The 27390-nt window shown below is 41.9% G+C and overlaps 2 protein-coding genes and 1 gene segment (V, D, J or C); 1 reads left to right on the top strand and 2 right to left on the bottom strand.

Annotated features, from left to right (window-relative positions):
- The first annotated feature begins 244 nt into the window (after positions 1 to 244).
- LOC130611061 (shugoshin 1-like) lies at positions 245 to 8721 on the top strand. Of its 2 annotated transcripts, none has more exons than XM_057431441.1 (5): positions 245 to 396; positions 482 to 678; positions 1436 to 1500; positions 1631 to 1782; positions 8590 to 8721. In XM_057431441.1, the coding sequence occupies exons 1-5, from the start codon at positions 270 to 272 to the stop codon at positions 8595 to 8597; spliced, it is 549 nt and encodes a 182-aa protein (XP_057287424.1). In that variant the 5' UTR covers positions 245 to 269; the 3' UTR covers positions 8598 to 8721. The 2 variants fall into 2 exon arrangements, with proteins under 2 accessions (XP_057287424.1, XP_057287423.1); XM_057431440.1 differs by lacking the exon at positions 8590 to 8721 and adding an exon at positions 3748 to 4006.
- Positions 8722 to 9343: 622 nt separating this feature from the next.
- Positions 9344 to 26733, bottom strand: LOC130611094 (immunoglobulin lambda-1 light chain-like). 2 transcript variants are annotated; one of them, XM_057431491.1, is made up of 6 exons: positions 26236 to 26733; positions 25786 to 26121; positions 17451 to 17492; positions 11880 to 12173; positions 10341 to 10412; positions 9344 to 9599 (listed from the first exon to the last, which is right to left on the bottom strand). In XM_057431491.1, the coding sequence occupies exons 1-6, from the start codon at positions 26291 to 26293 to the stop codon at positions 9466 to 9468; spliced, it is 936 nt and encodes a 311-aa protein (XP_057287474.1). In that variant the 5' UTR covers positions 26294 to 26733; the 3' UTR covers positions 9344 to 9465. The 2 variants fall into 2 exon arrangements, 1 of the variants encoding a protein (XP_057287474.1); XR_008975157.1 differs by lacking the exons at positions 9344 to 9599; positions 10341 to 10412; positions 17451 to 17492; positions 25786 to 26121; positions 26236 to 26733 and adding an exon at positions 13931 to 14220 and having other exon boundaries at positions 12039 to 12173.
- On the bottom strand, positions 21715 to 22929 carry LOC130611093 (T cell receptor gamma variable 5-like). The segment is given in 2 exon segments: positions 21715 to 22394; positions 22512 to 22929. Coding segments are annotated over 2 exon segments (510 nt in total).
- Positions 26734 to 27390: the final 657 nt, after the last annotated feature.

The following is a 27390-nucleotide window of genomic DNA, read 5'->3' as shown; positions in this document are numbered from 1 at the left end:
ACAGGGGAGTTAAGTCAGGTCGAGCAGAACTAACACCACCCGCTCCCCGTGGCAGCCCCTCAGGCCCTGCCGCGCGGGCCCAGCGGTGGTTACGGCGGTTAGAGCCGCCTGGCGGGGCTCTGGGCTAGGCCGTGCGGCAGGCCGGGGATCCTGGGCCTACCCCGCCCCCGTGCGGCTCCGGCAGCGTTCGCAGCCTGCCTGCAGCTCTGTGCCGCGCCCGGTGCGGGCGGTCTCTTCGCCTCTGTTGTTTGTTTAGGTAGGAGCTGGCCATGTCCGAGCGGAAGATGCATAGAAGGAGTCAGGCCAGCTTGAAAGAGCGAGTAAGAAAGAGAAACATGGAAAGGACAGGGCTGGGGAAAGCCTATGAGCCGTTGTCTGCAGGTGCTAATGGCACAAGTAAGATGCTTCTGTTGCCTATGTAGCAGTTTGGTGCTGGTTGCTGTCGATTTCCAATGTGTGACAATGGATGGTTCTCTTCCAGGCAGTCACAGTGTGCAACTGAAGAGCATCCTAGCCAACAACAGAGCTCTAGCTCGGGCTTTGCAGGAGGAGAAGCTCAGAGTGAGACGAGCCAAAGATGCCTTTCTGTGTTTGAAGGGGGAGAATCAATGCCTGAAGTTTGAGATCTTTTATTTAGAGATGCTGCTTCAGTCATGGCAAATGTGGGCATCCGCTGAGGTATTTTGAATGCTGTCTTTGTTTTGCAGTGATGGGGAGTGTCGGAATTGTCTCCAGATAAACCTGAGGTCTCTTTCTGAACTTCAGTGGCTCCTGACAAGTCAGCTACACAGGAGATATCTTGTTGGGTTTCCCATGGTTCTAGTCATTAATAGCTTCCATTTTTTTTGCTTCTCTTGCTTCTGCAAGGAGAGTTCTTTTAATGGACAGTCACAGAATCATGGAGTCATAGAATAGTTAGGGCTGGAAAGGATGTTAGAATCAGGTCATGAAGAACAGTCTGTGACACCTGATTTACACAAAGTTTGATTTTCTCATAACACGATTGCAAAACAGGTATGTGTGGAGCTGAGAATAACTGCAACAACATGGTTTGCACTGTGCCTCCATTAGAGAAGTGTGTCAGCCTTATTTGGGCTTCCATTTTCAGAAGCTGCTTGAAAACTAATATAGTCAGTTGCTGGGCCAGAAAGGTCAGGAGGGTTGTGATGTGGGGGCATCCTACCTTCCCTTCTTTGTCTGGAACTTTACTGCTCTCTGCCAGGGAGGCTTCTGCTTTCTTCGTTTTCCCCTCCATTGCTTTCTTCTTGCAGACATCCACACAGTTCACCCGTGTAGGGAAAGAGAAGGGCTGGCTTTAAATGTGGCGGAATTTGGGTTTCTTTTCTGTCCTGCTGCCAGTAATCTGGAGCCTTGCTCTCTGGGGGACCACCAGTCTTGTTCCAGCTGCTTACACGGAAACCTTTCTTGTTGGCAGAATGCGAGAATGTTTCCTCCAGTGCCTCTAATGATTCCTGTTGTCACTGGACAGGACCATTGTGTGTAAGTAGCTCTGATTAATTTGTCTTGTCACTTCTCTTACAGTTTTCTTACAGTGAAGGCAGGGGAGGCAGATGTAATACAGCAGAAATAATTCCTTGTCCTAAAAGCGATGTGTTTTTCCCCTCCCTAGGGGAGTTCCACAGCATATTGTGGAATATGAAGAATTCCCTGAGAGTGAGATGAAAGCCACAGCAGATGACAGTAAGCCAGCTGGCTGCTTTTCAGAGGACTTCTGTGAATCTGCCAGTGCTGATGCTGTAAAGGAAACAGACCCGGAGAGTGGTAAGGAAATCTGTTGGGCATTGCTGCCTCCCGAAGTAAGGAGGACTGTGTGCCTCTACCTGCATCATGAATACTGCTTTGCAGTAATGGTGAAATAATACACGAGAATGGAGGTTTTTTTGTATTGTGGTAGCTGTGGTTGTACTAACTGTAGTGAAGAGTAAGCTTGAATATCGGCAAAGACTAAAAAGTTTTGAGTGAAGATGCCTGGCAGAATGGGAAAGTTGAAAGGTCTGACTTTTGTATCCCTGCCTCCCAGTGACCTGATCTACTGAACAGCTGACTAGAGAAATCTCCTTTTCTGTGGTCTGCTAGTGTTTATGATGAGCTACTTTTTCAAAGGCCAATATTTGAAAAGTCTTAATTGGACAATGAGTGTAAGCTGCTGCTCGAGATTCCTGGAGTTCTGCTGTTAGGACTCATGTTTTCCTGTGAGGTGAATACCTAAACTGTAGCCTATTTCAAGATGCTTTCTAGAAACTATATTCACCCGAGCTTACCTTGGTGACCACACACTGGATCTTGCAAATCTTTTTAGAAAGTTAGTCTGGCTGATGGATTTAGAAAGTAAGCAAATCTCTTGGTTGTTAATCTGCTTTTCAGTAGGACTCATTGTTCTGATTTGGTTGTTGATTTCCCTTCCCACACTCCCTTGTTAACATAGTGCCAGAGCTGGAAACTGTTTTTTCAAATGAAGAGTGTGGACTATCTGGCGATGTGTTCCACAAAAGTATGTCCATTGGGCAGTGCTATTCAGAGATAAGGGTTCATGCTTTGTGTTCTCAGGGCTTTGCCCTTCCAGAGATATCTCATTCATAAAGAGCCTTTTCCAAACAGGAGGAAGTTAGACTTGGGGACAGTCTAGAAGAGCAATGTTGAAAACCCAAATCCTAGTATTTCTCAATAAAATGAGAGCAGAGAACCGAAGCTAGTGTTGAGCAGATGCTCAGGTGAATTCAATTGGCTGACTTAAGAGAAGCTGTAAGTTAAAGGTTCTGGAGTAAGGAGACTGCAGTATCAGGAGAGAAAGCTGGGAGATGCTGAAGAAGCCTCCAGACCAAGCCTAGCAAAGGGGAAGATTTTACAGGGAAAGCCACAGATGCTGGCTGAGTTGTCATGGTGAGGGTGTATCTGAAACCTGACCACAGGTTGGGCAGTGTTGGTGAGGATTCAGATGGTGGCCTTCAGGTGCCTCATCGCCATAAACTGTCCAGCAAGAGCAGCTCGGTGGCCAGAACGGGAGCATGGGGAGAGTATATAAGATCTGTGCTTGAGATGCGTCTGGCAGCTCCCAAGCAGGCATTCCAGAATGAAAGAGAGGTGGAGCATCCTACAGCAAAGGCAAAGCTGGTTGGTAAGGGGAGTTTGGAAAGGGTTGTGTCCTGATCAATTTCTGTTCTCTTTTGACTGTTTCAAGCTAGCTTCTCTTTAGAAATGCTCATGAAATGGTGCTGGAAACCTGATAGTGCAGTGCCCATTTATGTAACCACTTGTTTTGTCAGCAAAAGAGGTAACCGAAGCTGGATACTGTGTGAAAAACTGCTTTAAAACCAAACTATACTGTGGTGGTGTCTCTTTGAACAGGGGAATCTTTCATGCCTTCTTGTCAATGTCTTCAGAGTGTTAACTGCATGGCATGCTTCTGCCTGAGCATTGGGATGCAGGTGTTCACTCAGCACATGAAAGGCCACCTCTGAAATGCAGGCAGTTTGATCCCAGGAACTGTGCGTGTGTCTCCTGCTTCTCAGCTTAATGCAGTGAAGTGCTATGGTCTTAAAAAGCAGGAGGTATTTGGGGCAGAAAGTTCCAGGATGGCCTTTGAAGAAGGGTCTGGTATTAGTAGTACAAAACAGTTCAGAGCAGGATCAAATGTGGTAGTTGGGAGTTGAACTGTTGTTGTAAATAGAGGAGGGAGTGGAAGATGAAATAAAATCCAAACTTAGTTTTGCTGCATTATTTTTGCAGGAGTCGTAGAGGAGATGCGTTTGCAGATGAGTATTATCTGATAGCTCCAATTTTCCAGGAGGAAAAAGACTCTCTTGAAATAAAGGAGAAATGTTTTCATTATCAGTGATGTGTCCTGTCATTCTTAACACCGAGGCAGTTCATGATGGGTGAAAATGTCTCCTACAAATACTGTCACATCTGTGCATCTGATACTAGGGACACAGGCAAAAGGTTCTCTTTTTTTCCTTAGTCCAAGGAGTGACTTGCTTTTAAGGAGATGGCTTTTGTGTGTAAGGCATAAGGTGACTTTGTAGCAGAGGTGATTCTATTTGAACTCTTCTGGGACAAATAATGTTCATTATTTCTCATCTTTGTAAAATCCTAGACAGGTTGCAAGAAAGGCAGCCTCACTTGTCAATCAAACTTGTATAAGTTACATATAGAAAACATTCTCCAGTACACTGTCACATTTGTAGAATTTATTCTCAGTGTAGCTTGTGAAAAGTCACTGAAAAAAAATGCTATGAATAATCTGAGACACGTAATAGCTACAGGCGCTTAAAAATGCACTAACACTTTGTTGAAGATATGTTTCAGGATGTGGTGCAGATAAAGGAAAGGAGGGAGATGCTGGACTGAATATGGTCTGAGCAACCTTAACTTGGCTGCCCTGTGTGCATGCACCTCATTAAGAGCTTGTTAATGGTATAGTTGCATTTTTTTGTCAGGAAGTCCCTGGTGGTTTGGGAGTGGGAACCCTGCAGAAGATGCTATTTGAGGAGTTAATGATCTTGAACATACCATGTCTGTTCTGTTGCACCTTGTACTTAAGGCTTGAGAAGCCCCTATGTTCTTAATGCAATCTCTAATATCTTGGAGAATGGTAAATTGCATGTGGATCAAGGATTTGAAGTAATTATGCCACCTGTGTGACTTCCTCTATCTAAAAATATAGGAAGAAGTTTTTCTCTGAACATCCTTTATGAATAGGTGTTTTCTTGTAAGAAAATCCTAGCTCAAATAACCAAAATGGAAGAATCTCTATTAACAGGGTCTGTCCAGCATGTTGCATGTGGATGGGAGGCCTGTTCAAAGCTGTCGCACCCAGAGTTCCCACCATCATTTATAATATTCTCTACTCATAGTGTTGCTCTAGTAAATAACATCTGAAAAGATAGCTTACTGAGCCTGATTGCCTCTCTTACTGGCTTGTAATGGACTTGCACCACTTGGTGCAAAACAGAGGTTGTTTACCCTGTTGGCAAGTGAGCTAGCATTTATTTTCCAAACTTAAATGAAGGTGAGCAGGTATGCTCTATACCTACAAGGAACTGGAGCATATTTAAGAGAGATGTTATAAGCTGTCTCAGGAGGAGTTAAAACTCGACGAAACAATAAGAAGCCTTGCACTATCTCCGCATAAGAAATGACTTAGAGCTCCGTCTAGGGGTAATGAAGCATCAGAACAATAGAGTATAATGCTGCACTGTGCCAGCGCACTCACTGCAGATTAAAGTCTGGTTTTGACACAGTAGACACTAAGGAGGGGAAAAAACTTGGGTTTCAGGAATGCAGGTCATGAATGACAGCAGCAAGCTGCTGCTTGAGCCTCAGTAACAACTTGTGCCCTTTCTTTCTGCTCATCTGCCCCAGTTGTCAAGCAAACAGTGTTGATTAAACCACCCTTTATGAGTATGGGAAATAAAATTACATTAGATTGTGTGAAAATGGTTAGAAACTTCATATTAAAGGTAAAGGGACTAGGCATGAAGTCTCAGTTGCTGAGTAATCATTCTGCTAGTGGCATGTACAAACTAGCCTGGAGACAGTTTATTCCTATTGTTATTTTACCATTTGAGTCTCAGAATGATTGGCAGTTAGGCTATCCAAGGAAAGGAAAGGTAAGGGAAAGGGAAAGGAAAAGTATCCCTGAAATGACTGATCCTGCAATGCAGTGGCTCCCACAGGAGCTCTCTCTGGGCATGTTGCCCTGTCACCACCTAACACTTCTTTTGAGAGCCTTTGAGCACTCTGTCACAGTAGAGACCTGTATCTTTTTGTAGTGTGTTTTGGTTGAATATGAGAGATGATTTCCTCATATTTTGGGAATGACTTCATTTAATGACTTAATTTAATGAAGTCATTCCCAAAAAATGGAATGACTTTTGGGAATGACCTCATTAATCCTTCAGAGGATTATCTTGCCCAGTGCATTCACTTTCCCACACATGGCAAAGCTCCAGCTGGGGGAGGAATGAAATCGTCTTGAGAAGCTGTAGCTTCTGATTTGAAATCTTCTAGTGCTCATTGTGAACAGTAGGTGGCCTTTTCTTCTGAGCCTCCCCATTTTCAATGTTGACTTGGTTCTCATCTTCATTCATCCTGACTTCTGTTAAAGAAAATCTCTGGGAGAAGGTATTGGGATTTGGAATCTGTGGCAACAGAGTCTGTGGCTTGCTTGCCACAATGGCAAGTGGTGGAGCTGCTGACAGGAGAGTTTATTCATTAGAAAAGAAACGGAACAGTTCCCATGTGCTGTCATATCTCACAGAAATGTATCTTCTTGACATATGTGTATTAGGTTGCCTCACAGGTGGTATGAAAATATTTGTTCAAGATATATTCAGTAGTTCCTAAGGTTAACCTTCCAAAAACTGGGCAATTACTGGAATGTGTTGTTCTCCTTATCAAGAGACTGGTAATATAAGGAAGTAGAAACTTACCTGTGGTAGAACTATATTTAAAGATTCTTTTGGACTCACTGGGTAAATCTGTCAATTACTTGCTGCCATTTGGTCTCTTTCCATAGATATGTCAATATCTAGGTTTAGAGGAACTCATTTTCCAGTTATTGGTCTGAGATTATTTTATTTCTTCAGCACTTTCCAAGTATTGCTGGTGCTGCAGCAGCTTCAAAATCTGAAGCTGAGTAGTTCCCTATTTGCATCTCTTTCAAATTTTTTAGTGTGGCTACCTAGTATCAACAGAGGTTAGCTGTTGGCAAGCTGCTATAATTCCTATGCAAATCTTACTTATTTACAACTATATGTGAGAGGAAGCCCCAGGTAGTTTTCCATATCACCTGTGGTTATTTTGATAGCTGAGAAGTCAATATTCTCAAGCGTGTCAGCTGTTGTACAGTATAGGACACAAAATTATTCTAGCAAGATAAAGAGTTCATTGCAAATCCCTTTCCACATATAAATTAATTTGTGCTGATTACTCCTTTTTGCTTTCGTGGCAAAAGTTGACCCCATTCTGTCTTCTTTTTATTGGAAGCACCAGATTGCCTGTTACTATTTTCATAGTATTTGCATGAGTTCTGCAGCTCTGTAATAGGAGTAGAGCAGCTGTAATACCCTGTCTGGTAGAAGCTTAAAATCACTGAAAATCAGTTGTGGTAAGACGTAATTCAGAAGACATGTCTTTCAAGTGTTGAAGTCCTGACAAAAGAAGTTTACACTTGATACATAACATCAAACTCTTGGGGTGCACTAATGGTGTCAAGACCTGCAGACATCTTGCAAAACCCATGCTTTTATGGCAGAGATAGTCCCTACATATACATATCACAAGCATGCAGTTAAACCAAAATGTGTAGCAAACAGTGAGTTTTCCTGTGTTATTGACATGTAACTTAAGCATGTGGTTTTTGTCACTTTGTATTTGCATTAGAAGGAAATGGTTTAGAAGCATACTGTGGTAAAAGGCAGGACGGCTGTGGTCTAACTGTCCTCAGCTTATCACCCGCTCTCATCGCAGCCCACCTCCTCTGAACCAGTTGCGACTGGTTCAGCTTACAGGGTTTTTCCACTAAATAATCAAACCTTCCTGCAAACAAATGCCCCAGCATCCAGAAGCCTTAAACACCCACTTGTTCTCTTATTCAGCCTAAATAAAAATTAAAAACTTAGTATGAACAGTATGTATCTGTATAAATAAACTTCAGGGACATGGAAGATGCTGCAGATGTAAAACCTGCAACCTGTACTTGAGAATCTGTGAGGTGATAGCTGTGCTCAGCATGGTTGCATGTAGGCAGGGGGTTTTGTGCAAAAAGCTGTTTTCTCTCTCTTTGTCTGCGCTGTATGGACAGCATCTTTCAGTTTCATGTACGAGACACAAGTTTATTTGGGGATCGTTTTAAGTGAAAGAGATCTTGGTTCATTAATGCAATCAAGTGTTTCTCTGGCAGGGCTGAAGATAGGAAAGATGAGGACAGTGATATCAATGATGCCACTGAAATCTACAGTAACTGCATTCCAAAAATACCTTTGTACCTATTTTATTGCACTTTGGTTGGAACAGAGCCTTAAGAAATAATAGCATGGGGTATTCGTTGTTTTTCAGAGAGTCTGACTGAAGAGTAAGCATCGCATCTTTTTTTGCATTGAAGAGTAATGTGACACTGAAGGTAGTAATTAGTTGTATGGCTTCAATATGCCGATTGTAAAATAACTTGTAAGATACACTGTTAGTGAAATAGCTGTGGTTGTTATAACTGCACCTGACTTACATTCTTCCCTTGCAATGGTGTGAGTGCTAGAATTCCTGTTGTAACAGCACTGCAATTCCCCCTGGCTTAGCTTAGCCCTTCAACAGAAAAGATGTTACGAGCTAGCTTTATACAAACAGAGAAACGAATCAAGTTTTCTAGCCGTATTGGTACCTGTTGTGGAAACGCTGGAGAAGGAACACAAGCCTCACAAATACATCCAGAGGAAAGCTTTTATTGCCCTCTACATCGTTACGGTGAGTGTAAATGCTGCAGCCGCTTATCTCCAAACTTACGGCAGTGTTTTGCCCCAAACTGAGCAAATGTTTTATTCCAATGTGTCTACTTCTATTTTTTTTCCACAGAAATTTGAAAAGAGCTGATTTGAGGAACGTGGAGCTGAAGAGTTCAAATTCCAACATCTGAGAATCTTTCTGCTATTGTGAAAATACATTGTCTATCAAAGCTGGAGATTTAAGGGTTTGCTCAACTTAGAAAGGTATCTTAAAACAAGATGATGTTCATGATCATTACAGCTGTTTTCTTTCTTTAAAAATAACAGTGTTCAGGTTTTCAGTCTGTGCCACAGACTGGTGTATGGCCTGGTGGATTTCTCCCATTTCTGCATGTGTGCACCTCAGAATTGCTTTATGCTCATCTAACGTCTTCAGTCAAAATTACTGTGTCCACTTTTTGAAATGGTGTTTAATTAAGTCTGAAAGCACACATTGCTTCAGAATGTTTAAGTCCTGTTTTGGTGGATACATGAGAGTTGCAGTAGGTCATTGAAAGTAAAAATGAACAACATCTGTGAATTCACAGACAGGAATGCTCCTTAATTAAGCCTTAAGCTCAGTAACAAAATGCATCTCTGCTTTGTATACCAAAAGCCTGGTTACACCTCTAAACTTGTGTATTCATAACTACTTTTAACATGAGTTACCTGCTTATTGCATTATGGATTACCATCCATTTTGCAATATGGACTTTGGATTGAAATACTAGGTATGTAACCTTAGTCCTATTGCTCACCTCAGTTCAAGACTCAAAGATTAGGAAAGCCAGACTGATATAAAACCAGAAGCAGGAAAGCAAAACAAGCCTTGTGCACTAATGCCATAAGATTATGTGGGGATTTTTGTTGTTGTTAAATCTTACACTGAGAGCAGGGGAGTCTACATGAATAAATATATAGCAAAGCAAATTGAAAATGATTTTGTTAGTCTTTCCTAAACAAGCATTTATGCTTTCTTTCCTTGGTGCTTGGTGACAGCCCACATTCTGTAGATGAAGAAGAGTACGATGAGATAGTACATGGAGCTCTTCAGAAGAAGGACGATGTACACTAAATATGCTGTTCTGTGTATAATGTGATCTGTAATAAACATAAGACAGGAAAGTCTTGTTTAATGTCAATATTGTACAACCTCCTAAAAGATGGGTAGACCTGGGACTGTGGTCAGTTTACTGCTGCAATTATGTTGATTCCAGTGGACAGTGTGAGAACACATAAAATTGTCTGACTGTCCTTTGAGCAGATTTGCACTAATAAGCTCTAGACTGAGCGGGTTTCTTATCACTAGACTTCCTCTCAATGCTGCTGGGTTATTATTCCCTGCAAATACAAGAACATAATTCTAGTGCTTCCAGCACTGATTACTGGTAGCACTGTGTTTGCTTGAATCCTGCTGTCTTGGATTTTTTGAACACAAGGACTAACAATTCTTTCTGAAACCCTGTTTAAGCTAAAGTCCAAAGTGTTGGGCAGTTGCTGGGCTGATGAAGCATCAGCTGAAGCATCGAACTTTTAACTGCTTCAGATAGATATTAAAAAAAGTGACACATAATGTGGGCTAATAATCTAGTAGCCGAACAGCATCTTTGCATCCTAATAAAGCTACCTAATAAAAGTATGAGAGCTCATTCTTGTAATCCACAACAGAAGTTACTTCAGAGTAGCACTGAAGTGTTTTTATGTATGTTGCAAACCCCAGACTTAAAAGATTTCCTGTATGCTATTTAGAAAGATCCTTTTTGTGAGGTTCTGAGCAAATACAGCACTGTCTGACTTCTGTGCCATGGGTCACTTTCCCATGTTTTAACACATTTTAGTTACCTCTATTAAAAACTGTGCTGTTTCCAGATGTGTTGCAGTCCTCTTCCTGAGGAGCAGTCTTTGAAGAGAAGTCTATATCTTTCTCTGTGGAAAGAGATTTTAAATGCCACAATTAGGCTTTTCTTTACTTTTGACAAACATGAATTTGAGAAATAGGGAAAAAAAGAGGCAGTAACATATTAACAGTGAAATTGGAAGTTTTAAACAGCAAAAGAGATGGTTAATATCTGTCTGCAGAGCAGATGTTCCTGAGTAGGATTCACATGCACTGAGAATCTGAAGGGAAGGTAATATGCGTAGAGAAGTGACTTGGGTATTTGTTACCATATGTGGAAAGTTTGCCATTTCAGGAATGTGTCCCTTAAGCTGTTCCTTTGCAGAGTCTCTTTAGAACTGAATCCACCTGATCTTGTCACTGAAGTGGCTAGAGTCTGCCTTCACAATGTACTGTTATTACAAATGCAGAATAATTTACATTGGAAGGGACCTCAATTAGTCTGTTACTTAATGGCTGCTCTACAGTAAGGAATAATCTTGAGGAGAGCATGATCTGAGGTTCCCTTATTGGGAATTTGCTATTTTGGTGGTGCTTGTTCTCAAAAATAAACCCTTTCTGTGCTCAAAGCAGCAAATCTGTGTTTGTTCTTGGTTATGGTGTTCGTATGCATTGATATATGGTCTTAAAGGCATCTGTATTACATCTGTAAATACATCCTCCGTCTAAATAAAGCATTTTTTTGTCAGAATATGTTTTGACCATTACTATGGCCATGTTCTCACTTACTGGAGTTACATTAATTTATAGGAAATTGAACAAAGGTAGGTATTGAGAAAAGATTAATTTAAACCAATATAGGCAGCTTTTAAAAAGATATTCCCATGATTTATACAATTTGCATTGATTACAGGTTACTTTTTTCTTTAAACTAGCATTGTCTTTCAGATTCTGCTTTGCATAATCTTTCCTCAGTTAAATGAGACATCTTATTTTCGGACATGGCTATAACATCGCCATTTCTGGGCATTGAATAAGTAAAACATTTAAACTTCGTTCTACATCCCCAGCAACCTTGGTTTTAACTCTTATGTTTTTTATAGCTGTGGCTAATGTCACGGGGTGTCAGAGGGACTTACACCTCTCAGTCATGGGTTGAACAGAGAGGTAATACTGTTTTCAAAGACTTCTGTAGACAGGGAAGTAACTGACACAGCTCAGTGCAGAGCTTTTGGAGCTAATCTAGTTTTCACTTGATGAGGTTCAAGAACTGCTCTTTTCCTATTGCAGGGGGACATTCCGTTGGGAAGCGTAGCACAGGCTGGGTTGCTTTCCCTGGGAAAACGTGTATTTTAATGATTGCTGTGCAAATGAGCACAGATGCTTTCAGGAACAGTAATAGAAAGCATTACTTCTATAATTTTATTGCAAAGAAAAAGTGATCTCTATAATAATATATACAATGAAACTTTTGACATAACATTTTAGTATCTAGCTTTAACATATAACATTTAGTATATAACTTTTGACATTTTAGCATATACCTTGTGTCGGCAGTGAAAGCTCTTGGCTTTCGTGCTCGTATTTGCAGTAGTATTTTTTGTCTTTGTTCTCCAGTGGTACAGTTAGCCAGCTGCCAATTGAGTATTCCTCATTTTTTGTGGCCTTCCAAGTGTCTCCTTTTACTACATTGTCTGTTACCTCCTCATTTTTTTCATTGGTCCATGTCACCCGAATAACTTCTGGGTAGAATTTCTCAACAAGGCAAACATATGTTATCTGATTTTCATGTTCCTTCTTCAGGATTTCAGAGTTTGCTGGTGGAGAATTTCCTTTGCCTGGGTTGGTTAGTGGAGGAACAGAGAGTTAGAAGATCAGTAGAGTACAGTAAACAAATATGCCACCGCAAAATACAGTTTTTAAAGAGCAGCAACCTAAAAGTCTTCTTGACAAATGTTCTGGCTCCCTAATTTGTTATTAAATACTTAGGATGGGAATAGAAAAGTCTTATGTATGAAAGGAGTTTTAGGTAATAAGATGGGTGAATTACAGCTCCTTCCGTCCTTGAAGTAAAAAAGTGTTTGGTGAGCTGAAGGAACCTGGCATTTGAACACAGTTTATAGTATATATTATTTCAGTAGACCCAAATGGTAAGTTTTAATTTTCAGTCAAAGCCAGTTACAGTACTATTTAGAATAATTGGAAATAGAAAGTATGACTTTTAGCCTTATTTTTAAATGAGTTATTTTATAGAGAATTAAAATGGATAGCAGCTTTCATGAGTATGGTACAGAAAATTAAACTCCAAAACCAAGACTCAGTCTAAGCTCATATTTATTTAGATAATCTAGAGTCTTACAGAGTCTGAGGGGTATTTGATCTGGAGAGTTTTGATATGTGCCATGTACATTTAAGTCCTAAATTATTTAGTGAACGCCAATGTCTAGACTGCTTTGTTCATGCTTCTTGTCAAGCAGCACATCTGGTAGAGGAAGACTGCAATAGACTAGATCTACTCTTTAATACTAGAGTAGATTAAAAAGTATGGTAAAAAGGTGCCTAGCTTAAATGAAACATTTCAATCATATCACAGTCCTGAGGAGGCATATGTCTTGAATAACTGCAACTGTGTGTATGCATGGAAGAGTCCCATGTACACACACAGGCAAATAGAAGACAGCGGAGAACTGGATAAATTAAGTTTTGCATATATACATGTATATATGTGTGTGTATGTGGAAAGAAAATCTCCGTAAACTTTAGGTATGTTTATGGGAAAAAAAGAATGAAACCTTGTAGAATTGGCTGTAGACTTTGATGTATTTTCAGGTTGATCTATAAAACTGCGACGTCCACAAGACAGTTTACACTGTTGTAGTTTTATTCTGGGCAAATAGTCTGACTCTTTCTGAAGAATTTTAGTCATGAATTTCTGCTCCACCATTTTCCATTGCTTTAGTTAAACTTCCAAGAAATTTGCAGTTTAGTTTTTAAACAGTTTTCTAAGGCAGGTGTTAAGAGGTATATAGCCCTTTTATTATTTTAAAATAATATATACACACACATAGATATTTCTTAAGCTAAAATCCGTTTATTCTCTACTGTAAGAATGCAGTAAGTCTGCAAAACATAGTGCAAAGAAAATTCTGCAGTTAGGTTTGTAATCAATGAGCTATTAATGAATTTGGGTTCAAAACATATGCTTTTTGTAGCTCAGTTATGAAGTTTTCTCAATAAAACTCCTCTACAGTTTCTCCATAAGCACCTATGAATAAGATTTATAAATAAGGTCAGTGTGTTCTTAAGCTGAACTTTTCAGTACTTGAATAATCCACAAAACTGACTAATTTTTGACTGATACTTAAAGCTCCACTGTTCCCCTTCAAGCCAGTGGGAGCCGAGAGCACGCAGCACACTCAGATTACAAACAGCGTTCTTGTCTTGCTTGCCAGCAACTTCGGGTGTTATTGTTGATAATAACATAATGAGTCCTGACCTAATGGGACCTTCTCCAGATACTTTAAAGAGCTGTCAACCTTCTCTCCTAAGCTTTCCCAAGACAAAACTTAAAAAATAAGTCCTTGAAAATACTTACTGGAGATGATGAGTTTTGTTCCAGAGCCAAATGATTTGATTACGCCACACTGGTACACCCTCTTACAAAAACTGCTTGGGACATTTAGGTTGGACAAGGACCAGATTTAAGAACCATAATATGAATATTAAGAATTTATTCATTTGGCTACATTACTGTAGAAAAATAGAATTCAGTCTCAGCTAATGCTGCTATTCCCAAAGAGCCTTTAGTGATATGTACTTTAAATTCAGTTTCAAGCAAGTCTGTGCCATCATTTGTTTAAAAGAACATCAAAACAAGCTGAGTGTTGTTGCCTGGGGCAATGATTGAGAAAGCATGTTTCCTTCAGGTTTAAGTGGATGCAGGATTGGGACTATTCAGCCTCAAATCCTGCTGTACTTGCCTACACAGTACTATTGCAGTTAGTGCCAAAAGGAAACATTACAGGTGCATCTATGTATACTGTAGAGAATCATCAACTTCCATCATTCCTGTGCATGTCTTTCCCCAGAGCCTTCTACCTTCTCCCCAGTGAAAACTATGTGCACCTTACATGAAATCCTGCTGAAACTAATGGCAACATTTCCAAAGGTTCAGGTTTTCCCCTGAAATTTTCCACTGAAACCTGATTGTGCACACTGCCTTATAAGAATCAGCTACTGAATTCATCTTCGTGCCCATGAAATCCTTGATATTTTAAAGCCATTAGAAAATGTTCTTATTAATATTAATCATGGTAAGAAGCTTTCACTCTGCAGATTTCTTTTGAGTGGCCACATCTTCCCTTTTATGTCTTAAACCTCCATCCTTCTGCCCTAACACTTGTTTGGACTTTCAAGTCTATTAGGTTTTAATTCAGGGCTTCATGTTTTTTTCCAGTTGAAAAAAAACACTAATGCAAACTAATGCATTGATTAAACTTCATCATTTTGATTTAAAACAATAGGAAGTCAGTTTAATCCAACTTCAGGTAATGTATAAATAAATTTAAATAAAATCTATTTTAGGGAACGTATTTTTATAATAATATAATTACAAAAAGATAATTATAGCCTCTTGAATTCTGAACTTCAATACATTTGATGAAATTAAGGTAGATACTTCAGTAATGCTTAGGAGATGAGCTGGGTTTGGAGAGCCTGATTCAGTTGTCAGTTCAGTCTCAGCTTGCCTGTTGCAACCTGGTGGGTGCCTAAATTGGGCAGAGAAGAGATTCAGAGCAGCCCTGCAGAGAAGGACTTGGGGGTGTTGGTCGATGAGAAAATGAACATGAGCAGGCTTCAGTGTGCGCTCGCAGCCCAGAAAGCCAACCGTATCCTGGGCTGCATCAAAAGGAGCGTGACCAGCAGGTTGAAGGAGGTGATCCTGCCCCTCTGCTCTGCTCTTGTGAGACCTCACCTGGAGTATTGTGTGCAGTTCTGGTGTCCTCAACATAAAAAGGACATGGAACTGTTGGAACAAGTCCAGAGAAGGGCCACGAGGATGATCAGGGGACTGGAGCACCTCCTGTATGAAGACAGGCTGAGGAAGTTGGGGCTGTTCAGCCTGGAGAAGAGAAGGCTGCGTGGATACCTCAGAGCAGCCTTCCAGTATCTGAAAGGGGCCTATAGGGATGCTGGGGAGGGACTGTAGTGACAGGACAAGGAGTAACAGGTTCAAACTTAAACAGGGGAAGTTTAGATTGGATATAAGGAAGAAATTCTTTCCTGTTAGGGTGGTGAGGCACTGGAATGGGTTGCCCAGGGAAGTTGTGAATGCTCCATCCCTGGCGGTGTTCAAGGTCAGGTTGGACAAAGCTTTACATTTGCATTTGTATTACTCTTGTGGCGAAGCTATGCAATCATCAGGATAAATGCTGTTTTCAGTATAAAGCACAGTATGATAGCACAGTAAAGCACTGGACAAAGCGGTGACATGGTTTAGTGTGAGGTGTCCCTGCCCATGGCAGGGGGCTTAGAACTGTATGATCTTAAGGTCCTTTCCAACCCTAACTATTCTATGATTCTATGAAATTCCCTAGGAAGATACTTACAGAAGAATCCTGTATTTTGCCAGTTTATGTTCTTAATTGATATTTCTGTTCTGCTATAAGCTTCAAAACCCTCATCTATTCCACCAAATGCAAATGCTAAACCTGTCTCTCAAATCCTAGCCCTTCTGTTAACTGCATTATCTCGTCTGGAGCAACTTTGTTTTGATCAGAACTAATTAAAGGAGACCAACAAGAACAAAATCAAGTTCACTACAAGTTGATGGGAGCTTAGCTCTTTCCGTATAGATACGTTAAAGATTCTGCTCAAGCTTAAAATCTGGTGGTTCAACTGAATTAAGGTCACTTATCCTAAATCCTCGTTTTCTCAATTTCTTTCCTTTAGGAGTAACTTAATGTTGGATGGTCACCCCTGAAAAGCCAAGCTGTGATGAAATGCCTGATCTTAAGTGTGTAACTACAGCCTTTTTACTCTATTAATTGGCCAGAAGTTTCGGCCATATAAAGACAAAATCTGATAGAACTGGAGTTAAAATTACTTTAAACTGTAGCTACTAAAAGCATGGCAACTACCTGGTTAACAAGGTGAGGATTTTCACTAAAAACGCTTATCCTGATACAGGTATTTCTGTTGAATTATAGTTATGATTTACTTAGTCTTTCTGACATAAATCATTAAAACCAATCTTTTCTTGACATGCTAATATAAATTTATATATGTATCTAACCAGGCTTGAAACATTTGGTAGCAATAGTTTTTCTGCTTTGTGGTTGTGCAGTTGTTTATTCCAGGATTATGGCATTTAAAGCACATTTAATGGGAAAAAGATTCTTGTCCTCCACTTCCCATTAAAATAAGAGTCTACTGGAAGGGCATAAAAAAGGACCACCTCTTCATGTGCACGTTTTTAAGGAATAAGAAGAGCCAAAGTGCTGTGGACATGACAAAAATAATTACAAACAAGTTATTTCACTTTTACTAGCCTAAAGGAATGAGGATTTTGGCAATAGCCATTGTGTATTGCTCTTTGTATCTGTATTGGGAAGGGTTTTCTTCTTTTCTGCTTAATTCAGAGCTGCTTAATTCCCTGCTTAATCCTTCAGTAAAGCTGGGGAGAAGAGAGACAGTCCTAAAGGAAAATGTTTTGCTTTTCAAAGAATTTGAGTAACCCAAAGGTTTGGCACTTTTCCGTCAGAATGAATTAGAAATCTCACAAAGTTTGAATATGCATGTTTAAACACAAAACCATCTTTCAGTTCTCTGAATGCTGTCTTTGCCATATTTAAGCTTTAAAAAGAAAATAATGATGGGGTTAATTACATATCTGTGCTGCAATAGCTATTGTGTTTCACCCGTTCTATACATGAATAGAAAACCATTATGTTGTGTTTTGCATGTGGAAATGCTGTTCAAGAGGAAAACCCTGCAAAGCATTCAGTAGGGTTAAAACTAGCAGGAGCTGAAAAAGCAAAGCACTTCATACAGTCAGTGTCTAACTGTACTGAAAAGCATTTCAGAAGCAGTTAATTTTCATTTTTTGTACTTACTTGAAACAATAAGTTTAGTTCCACTTCCAAATATTTTGATATCGGCATCCCACAGTCTTACAGTGCTTAGCAATATCTCCTGCTCTGCACTTCCCTTGCACTGGCTACAGAAAATGTCTCTCTGATTTAGAGGTTGGTGATAGATTTGGCCCAGTGCAATGATAGCTTAATTTTCAACATCGACTAGAGTGCCATTTTTAGAAATCCTTTGATTTTTTGTAGTGGGTGCTTATTTTATCACCATGTTCTAATCCTTTTGGGCTCCGGGGTTGCTCTAAGAAAGAGCTCTTGTCTCCGGCCTGCTAGGTTTTCTGTGAAGAAACCTCTTTTTGCTGTTTTAAGAAGAAATGTGGCCACATTGTGACTCCCAAAGGAAATTAAGGAAGTGTACTACTTGTTGATTTAAATATACAGGTAAGCATTTTTTTTCCCTAAGTGTCCTATTTTTTGAATTACATATTGTGTGAAAGTACCTTAACTAAATTTTCATCAAATGCATATTTTGAAGCCCATATTTTAAATGCAGATTCCATATTCTAAACAAAGCTTACTGATGCTCATAACTAAGTTCATGCTTTTTCTATGTGGTTACTCTGTTGTCTTAGCAAAAGCAGCTGCCTCTCTGTGGGGACAGTTTAGTTGGAAATTGCAGCAGAGAACATTTTTGGTCAGAGGCATGGATAACATTTTAAACTTCTCTGTAACTCTCTCCTGCTTTTTATGACATGGCTTAGTTATAGTCATGTTGATAATATCAGCTACTTTCTGAGCAGCATACTGTAGGCACTGCTATATGCTTTATACTGAAAACAGCATTTATCCTATTGATTGCATAGCTTCACCACAAGAGTAATACAAATGCAAAAGTAAAGCAGTTGCGTTCAGTAGGGCCAGGAATTAGGTATTTCTGACATTCCAGGTGTTTTTCCTTCCCAGTCAACTTAGACTGAATGACTTCTATCAATAAGAAACATTTTGCATTTCTCACTTGCTGTTCCAAGAGTAAAGCAGTTCACTTTTTTTTTTCCCAGAAAAGGAATGAATGCATGCATCCCAATATTTACTTTTTCCTTACTGTTTTTCCATTCCCCATCCTTAACCAAGTATTCAGTAATTGTTCTAGAGGTGATCTCTCTATTCAAGAGGTCAAAGTATTTATTGCCCATCAACCCACCCAACTGGGGCACCATGCACAGTTCACAAATGAAACCTGATTTATCAGGCAGAAATTAGTTTTTCTACTGTCTTTCATGCTTAATTATCTGAGAACCTGAATGCATCTGTGAAAATCAGATCAATAGTAATGGTACTTACTAGAGACGATTAGTGTGGTTCCCATACCAAAGTATTTCGTCCAGGTGCTCCACACTGTGTTTTGGCTTTGCAATAATCTAAGGTGCTCTCTCGCTGTGCCATTGCTGAAGAAAATCCCATTTATTTCCCAATAAGTTCCAGGAGATTGTGTGAAGCCTTGGCCCTTGTCTGCTGGGAGGATGTCAGGAATTTCAGACTTGCTTACACCTGGTGATCAGGCTGGTGTCTAATTCCCTTTGGAGCAAATATCTTTCTTAAACTGTTGCGGATCTGTTAGATAGCCCTTCTCCTTAACACCTAAGCATTAGGTGAAGATTCCTCTTCAACTTTAGACACACAAATCGGTGCACAGGGTTCTGCATGTTAAAACACATACCTCCAGGTGATGATCCTGCTCTTTCCCAAAGGGATACACATCTTTTCACCTGCAAGTAAGTGACATCAAGTACTAGTAGCGTGGAGTTCATTTTCAGTTGTCTTAATACAATTCAGCAGAGGGAAAGGAGGGAGATCCAGCACCATAAGAGTCACCAAGGTGTCCATGTGCTGCAGGTTGCTCACTGGTAACTTTTCTTATATTAGCCAGTGGCAGAAGGAGGCTTTTCCTTTGTGCACAGGTTTCTTTATAAAAGAGCCCAAGATAACATCAGAGGAGTCACCACTGCTGGTGATCAAAGAGCCTGCGTGCTTAGTTTGTGAGTTTGAATTCTTCTGGGATCCCATGTGGCGTACTGACTGCAAAACAACGTTAAGAAGTGTGGTTAGAGGGAGGAGCAAGACTGAGGGTGTATGTATAGCAAAAGCACTCACCTACTCTGAAAGCTCCTGGGCAGCAACATCCTATTCTGCAACCACGAAGGAATGGCAGGAGTGATGTAGACAGAGATTGGTGACAACCAGCGCTTTTCCTTCCTTTCCATGGTGTTTTGCAATGTGCTTAGACCATCTCACCTGCAGCTGGTGGGACTGTTGGGTTATATTCACGACAGTGAGTATTAGGGAGGTCTCATTAGAAGAAAAGTAGCAAAACACTACATATTGCAGACAGCTTTTCTAACTCGCCTATATGACCTGGGCTTGCATGTATGAGGAGGACAACGCTAACCTTATAGCCATTTGGAAATCTAATACATGTTTGAAATTGTGGCATTTTTTCATCCCATCAGACCAATACTCTTTAATGAGTTACACTTCAATGAACCAAGTGAGGAGAGTATCAGGGTACCACAGTAAAGGAAAATATTAAGGGAGAGGCTTGATGGTAGAGGAAAACCTTTGTGGATTAATTTCTCAGCCATTAGGGTCAGTATGGACCTTGAGGCAGTTGCTAGGAGGAATGCATTGCATATGAGCCATAAGTATGAAAAGTTGTTCTTAACTATGGAAAGTTCTTTAGTACTACTTTTGGTAACTGTCTGCAACTTGTTGGGTGATTCAGATGCAGTGCTAGTGAAATATGAACAGTGATAAGCAAGAAGATGGGAAAAGGGAATGATTTAGCTCAAAACAAAACAAGAACAAAAATGCTCACCTCCACATCTCAGGAGGAATAAACAGAAAATCTTCCTCCTCTGACAACTAAGTTTTAACTAAAAATAACACTCCTTTTCCTTTACTTAAAATCTTATGAACCTTCAGGCCAAAGCTGTCTATTTCAATTTTCTTTGCCAGGGTAAAGACTTTGAAGACCTCCTGTACCACATACTGACCTAGTTCCAGGAACAACAACATGGAAACATGCTCCCTTTCCACTAAATAGGTCCTTACAACCTTGCAAATGAACTTGATGACATACTTGAGCAGAAAGGAGCACCTGGAATGGAGAGGAAGGGTAAGGTATGGGACCTTCACTGTTCCCTTTGCACTACGCACTTGCTCAGTCAAAACCTCTGGCTTTTGGCAGCTGATGATTCCAAGGCACCAGTGGGCACTGAGCATACCCTGCTTCACCAGTGCCCATGCTTGAGGCCAGACGGCTTATCCATGCCAATAGAAGTGAGTGCTTGGCAGTGCTAGGTGGTAGCAAGCATATAATTCCCAAAACCAAGGTACAATTCTCAGGCATGTTACCTTTCTTTTAATGACTTCTATTTCCTAGGAGAGAACAGTGGCTGCACTAGGAAATCAGTGCAATGTTTGCTCTCCTCAAGAGCCACCAGGCTTCTGCCATGGCTGTGCAAACAGCACCAGAGAAGCAGGTTAGTTTCTAGTATTTATGTACTAAATCTTAAGGCACTGAACACTTCCTTTGCCCTTAAGATAGCAGATGTGTGTTTGAAGATCAGGGTGCACGTGACAACCCAGACTTTGGAAAGGACAGCTGTGGGGGCTTAGCTGCTCCTTTTGGGTAGCAGAAAAAGATTTGGCCTTTCAGCAGCTCATATCAGATGGAGTGAGAAGACCAGGTGTAGCACCTCATCATCTGGGCTGCTCCATGATCTCAGGAATGCCTGTCAGGCCTTGGTCTTTGTGTAATGAGTCAGGTAGTGAAGCATCCCTTGTCCATACCAGGAACACTGCATGACTAAGGAGGGAGGTGCTGATTGTAGCAGGGAGTCCTGTTGTCTGGCGAAGGTGAGAAGCAAGGGCAGGGGTAGTCAGCCATTCCCTGACAGCCCTGGAACGCTCCTTCCCTTGACCACAGCCTGAGTGGAACAGTACAACTGGAGTTTTGAAAACTTCCTAGTTATTACTTACTGGTAACGATGGATATTTGCTAATGACTAATTCAGATCCTTCCACCCTATAAACAGTGGTCCCAAGTGAGTTCCTTTGAGTTCTCCTGGACTGCAGCAGCGAATGGAACGCCCCTTGGGGCTCACAAATTCAGTTTGTGATACCTGAAGGACCACCACTGAAAGCTGTTGGTGGGATCTGGGCCTCCTCGAGGCTCAGCCCTCACCTGCTGAGAAATGCCAAGACATCTGACAGGAACATTTCCCTGAGCCCCAGGGGACTTGTTAACAGGCACCTTTATATATCCGTGTGTGTGCGTGTGAGTATAAATTGATATAGGAAATGCTGTCAGTCCTATTGTCTCCCTTACCCTTTTGTGCCTTTGGTCTCGTATTAATCCTTTCAGCTTGCTTTTACCTCAATCTTCCTTTGCACGTTTCAGCCATGAGGCAAGTAATTGAGTGAACCTTGCCATCAGACTGTGAAGTCACACTTTATAAATGCACAGTAGAACTGCTTTTGCTGATACCTTTGATGGTGATTCTTTGAGCAACCATAAACCCCTCATTTCGTGACACCTGTACTTCAGCTGTTGAGGGCTTTTTGCTGTGATGATCTTTGAGTTTCTGTCATGGTGAGCGTCCCAGTAAGCGCAGTAGTAAGTAGCGGCGTCATCTGGAATCACATCTTTAATTGTAAGAATATATCGTTTCTGCCTAGAAACTTTTTCAACCATGTACCTTTTTGCTAGAAAGCCAGTTTCAACTACAAGTTTCCCTTCTGAGAAGTGCAGGACCCTCTCTGGAGCTCTACCCTCTTTCTGTCGATACCAGTGTATGGATAAGCTTTCAAACATTTCCTGCGAAATTTTGATTTCACATGTCATTCTTGCACTTCTTTGGGACTTGGTAACGGATATAGGGCTCTGCACAGGATATATTTGTGCAAATCCATCTAGGAAAGAGAGGAGAAATGATGCCATTAGCTGGAATTCAGAGGTGTGGGGAAGATGCCTGTTAGCACAGCCATGGGTACCTATGAGGAAAGATAAGGGAATGAAGAAGGACTTACAAGACCAGGAGGCTGTGGCCACAAGTGCTGCCAGCAGCAGCATGTTTGCTTGTCAGGCTCTGCCGTTGTTGAGAGTCAGAGGAGGACGAAAGGGAGCCCAGATGGGGACCGTCTTCTGCAGGAGGAGGAGGTGACTCTTGAGCGCTCTTCAGCAACAGGTCTTCTGCGTGCGAGTGGATGGGGCACGTTTACCAACAACCCTCCCCAGGCTGGTGAATGGTAACATTGGTTTGAAGGCTGTCGTCCTGTCTGCTTTTCAGGTAAATCTGAGAAACGCTGGTCAATCTGATGACTGTGGCCCTGTAAGACTTGAGCCACCTTAGCCATCCAGCTTTGGGATGGCAAAGCGCCAGGGAGCCCCCATGTTGGTGCTGCCCTCCACCGAAGCAGCCAGAAGCTGTCAGCCTGCAGGGACGAGGGCAGCTGCTCCTGGGGCCAGGACTTTGGTTGTGGGTGCAGGAGGAAACGCGCAGCCGCAGGATGCCAGTTTCAAAGCTCAGTTGGGATGAAAACATTTCTGAGAAAGGAAGGCTGGAAAACAAAAGCAGGGCTGCTGGCAACAGCCATTGCGCAGGGCATCTCGGGGAGCAGGGGTGGTGCCACACTGAGCTCCCCCGTGATCGCTGTGAGGGAGAGGAGCTGCTTCAGCCTCCCTCCTGCTGGCAGCTGGCCACATGCAGGAAGCCAGCAATAAGCATGTATTGCTAACTGGCTTGGAAAGGTGCTCTTGAGCACAGGGCTCTAGGGAGAGACACCTCCCTGTGTGACAGGGTCCCTCTCTTCCCAGTAAATAACCATGAGAAAGTCTGTTTCATTTTCTGTCAGGCTACCCTGAGGGCAACGAGGAGAAATGAGTTGAGGACTGGCAGGCACAACAAAGTGGAGAGGAAGAGACAACAATGATACAGACTTTAAGGTGAGGGAAGGGAGGTACAGGGAAAGGTCACTCATCCCAGCAGCATCCCATGTCAGTCTGCTGTGAGGGCAACCGTAGTTAATCAGAGTGAAAACTGCATTGGCAATTGTATGTTGAGGACATGAAATCAAACCCTGTTGCCAAAATCTACCAGGACCTGTATAAAAACTGTGCACTATGTAGCTCTTCTTCTGATCACACAGCAGAAATCTGTCTAGCACCTGATACCAGATCAAGAGTAAAGGAATATGGTGGTGAGTGGGTCTCACAAAATTAAAGGTCTAAATTACAGACACTTTGTAGGTTTTGTACTGTAGCTTTCTACCACCGCAGGTCTCCTAGTAGGAATAACTGCAGATCAGACTTGATGGTGTCTATGCCAAGAGGACACATGTCCACATGTGCAGTGGCCAGAGTATTTTGGACAAAACACCTTTCCAGGTTCAGATTTTCACCAAACGGACTTCTCATGTATTAAATGGCCAACATCCCCTTTCAGAGAGCTTCATTACCTAAAGTTATCTAAATAACTTCTCCTTCTTAAATCCCTGCTGACTGCTCCTGATCACCTTCTTTACTCTTGTGTCTGTACATGGCTTCTAGAACTGGTAGGCTGAACTCTTCTTGAGCTTGGATGAGATTCTTGAATGTCAGTCTTTGTAGGGCTTTGTAGTGACAGCAATGCAGAGCAAGACAAAAAACAAAGTAGGATGTGCAAGATCACCCAGTCTCATTTCTATTCCTATCCTTTTATGAAGAGAAAGCAATGAGGGGATGGAGATTTGTTTCTCTGCTTGCTCCAAGGATTCTAATAGAGAAGAGAAAATTACAGCCGACAGTTGTTCACACACACAGACAGTCCATGTGCATAGTCAGGTGAGTGCTTTCAGTACAATCAAGCCTTCATTTTAAGAGCAATGTTTCCTGTATTTACCCTAAAGTGATGGAACTCTCCAGTTTCTGGATGTTACAAATAGGTGTGAGTACTGAAATGATTTACTTACTGATTGCTAACATCACATATTTAACAGTTGTCACAAGCTATTGTTGCTTTGCATATCCTGCTGTAGAAAATCAGGAGAGAGGGCTGGAATAGGCAAGTATTTTTTGCAGAGTTCAGAGCTTGCAGTTCAAACCACAAAGCACCTTTTTGTACAGCTTATCTTTGCCCAGCAGTGCTGTGATGTATCGTAATACCAATATGCACAGTAGTAAGTACCAGCATCCCTTGGAGTCAAATCATTTATCGTGAGAGTATAATGATACTTAGGATGCATCTGAACTTGAAATCTCCTCCTGTCGCCACTGTCATCAAAAGTAGCTGTCTGTCCCCACGCATACAGTATCCTCGTTGGTGGCTGTCCAGGAAGATGCTTGTACCAATGCATGGTGATTTCAGCTTGCAATTGGCACAAAATGCTGGTGGATGTGCCCTGCATCTGCGTTTGGAGCTTTGGGGTTTGCACTGGCACTGTCCATGTGTCTCCACCTGGAAGGAGAAACAGAGAAATGGTGTGAGGGGAAGAAACTTCTGGAGTTTGGAGCCAGGAGAGTGTTCTCCAGGCATGGGAAGGATGGGGGAGAGGAATAAAGGGCTTACGGGACCAAAATGAAGCTGCAAGAAAGAGTGGAAGCAGCAACATGCTGCCTTAGCAGGTTAAACTTGGGAGTGAAATAAAGACAGAAGGTTCTAAAGCCCTTCAAGTGGAGAAAGCATCGAACAGCTGGGAGGAGGAAATGACTCATTCAGCACATCCAATGTTTGTTCTTCAACTCGCTGCTATAGAGGCGGTTGAATTTACTGGCAAATTAAACCACAGCAGTAACAGTGTAGAAAGGACCTTAAAAAATTTCATCTAAAATAAGCTTTCTTCATGAAAAATTCATGTATAATTTTCTTTCTACATGATTCTATCCAGTACATTCCTCTCAGACTTACCTGCTGAGCACACACATAAAAACTCAAATTGTTCAGCCCAGCTCTTCCCAAGGATGTTCTTCTCCCCTTGAATACTCTAAAGCTGTCCCAAAGCCTTTCCTAGAATACTCTGCCTGCTTTGGTAACATTTTTGGTACCTCAGGGAAGTATCTGTATTATGCAAAGTTGATTTGTGTTACTGTACAATTCAGCTGTAGTACCATCACCCTAAGGAGAGCTCCTTTTCCCCAGCACAGAACATGATGCCAGCTGAGCTGTAGCACGCTGCATTTCTTTGCTTTTCTCTTTGTCCTTTATTTGTACTTACATACTCAGCATAAACCTGTTGGGATGCTTTAGAGGCAGGAAGGTGCAGGTGTGGCTCTCTGCACTTGACAGCCTGCCACTTGGGGTACAGCTTTGTGTACAGGCTACCTGAGGTTTGCTAGTTCTGTGGTTCTGCCAGTAGGCACAGTAGTAGGTGCCTTCATCGTTGGGGTTGATGTCATTGATGGTGAAAGTGCAGATGTTCGGGCTTTTTTTCGAAGAGGAATACTTGTTCTTATAGGAATCATTCTCATAATGAATTTGACCTGTGTGGATACGCAGAATCCATTCGGGAGGTCTGGAGGGTAGATGCCGGTACCAATGTACATAGAGAGTCTGGAAGTCAGCCCCTGACATGCCCTCGAATACACACTCAATCTGTGCAGTTTTAGTTGGCTCTCTGGTAATGGATGCTTGTCTCTGCCTCAGAAACACTTGTGCTTGCCCATCTAGAAAGGAGGAGAGAAAAGAGAACAAACACTCTTAGCCTGCTGTTTGCTCACAGGCATCAATACGGGTGCCTCTCACCACTGCCATGTGCCGTGGCGACAAGGGGAACCTACGAGACCAGGCTGCAGCCAGGGCCAGGAGTGGGAGCAGCAGCATCCTGAGGGCTCTCATCAGCGTCTGCCTCCCAGAGGAAGAGGAAGCTGACAGCTCTCCCAGCAGGGACGAGGGGCTGCACCGAGGAAATGACTCATCTGGGCATCATCCGGAGAGGCAGCGCTGGCAGTGGGCGGGTGATGTGGAGGTAAAGCCGCTTGACTGAACCCTGCTGAATTTTAACAGCCTAATGAGTGCTTGTGCCCAGGTTTCACAAACTCACCTCCTCCCTCTCATGCACACAGACACAGTTACTGTAACTGGTTTACAAAGTAATTTTGTAATCTGAAGTAATTTTACCACTGCTTTTGCACTATTTGAAGCTGCTAAACAATGCCTGGGGTCAGACACTTTTTCTCAGGTCCCCTACCAGTAAAAAGGGAGAAAAAATAGGAAAACGGAGCTTGATGAATTTGAAGGGACTCAAATTACTGCTCATCACACAGCCTGAGTGCCAAAGGCCAGGAAGAATACCCAGCAGCCACTTGGGAGCTCAGTGGTAGTATTGCTGTACTAGCAACTGCAGCTTGTCACAGGGAAGGTGAGATGCCGCACCCCAGGGTGGCCTCTCCAAACGCTGGGTGCTATGCAAAGGTTAAACACAATTTTCTGTTGGCAGAATGGAAGTGTAAATATCTGTGCTCTTTGCTTTGCAGGTTTGCTGCCGTGTAAGACAAGAAGCCCCACACAAGTGAATTCAGAGACTTGGTTTAACTTAAGTGAAGGTTCGATCAACTCCAAACAGCAACCAAGGAGAAAATAAAACAAGACTCTCTACCAGCAGAGAAGTGCAAAGTGAGTCTATTACACCTGCAGTCTTGAACCATACTTCAAGCTTTTCTTCACTTCTCTCCTACTATTCTGCTGTGCAAGTGATGTAAGTGGATCTTCATTCTAAAGATGTAGCTTGAAGGGTAGTGGGAAGATTTTTTTCTTCTTTTGGATAACCTCACCTGCCATCCTGTAAACCTACACAGTGGCAATTCAGCCAGACCTATGACCATGCCCTTTTTGCTGTTAAAGTGCTATAACAGCTTGGCTGGTGCTGGCTGTAGCGCGTGTCTGCAAAGCGTGCGCTGGCTAAGAAGCAACTTTGGTATTTGGCTGCGTGCACA

The sequence above is a fragment of the Pezoporus wallicus genome, unplaced genomic scaffold (genome assembly GCF_028554395.1).
Source record: "Pezoporus wallicus isolate ANWC-B61680 ecotype Strahan unplaced genomic scaffold, APGP_CSIRO_Pwel_v1 scaffold_11491, whole genome shotgun sequence".
Lineage (NCBI taxonomy): Eukaryota > Metazoa > Chordata > Aves > Psittaciformes > Psittacidae > Pezoporus > Pezoporus wallicus.
This window is presented reverse-complemented; position numbering and strand designations above follow the sequence as displayed.

Coding starts and splice junctions, on each gene's coding strand:
- LOC130611094 (XM_057431491.1), bottom strand. CDS start 26,293: ATGAGAGCCCTCAGGATGCTGCTGCTCCCACTCCTGGCCCTGGCTGCA. Junction 17,493..25,785: donor GAACCACAGAACTAGCAAAC/CTCAGGTAGCCT, acceptor TGTGGGATGCCG/ATATCAAAATATTTGGAAGT. Junction 10,413..11,879: donor GCTTTCACTGCCGACACAAG/GTATATGCTAAA, acceptor AGAAAGATATAG/ACTTCTCTTCAAAGACTGCT.
- LOC130611061 (XM_057431440.1), top strand. CDS start 270: ATGTCCGAGCGGAAGATGCATAGAAGGAGTCAGGCCAGCTTGAAAGAG. Junction 679..1,435: donor AAATGTGGGCATCCGCTGAG/GTATTTTGAATG, acceptor TCTTGTTGGCAG/AATGCGAGAATGTTTCCTCC. Junction 1,783..3,747: donor GGAAACAGACCCGGAGAGTG/GTAAGGAAATCT, acceptor TTATTTTTGCAG/GAGTCGTAGAGGAGATGCGT.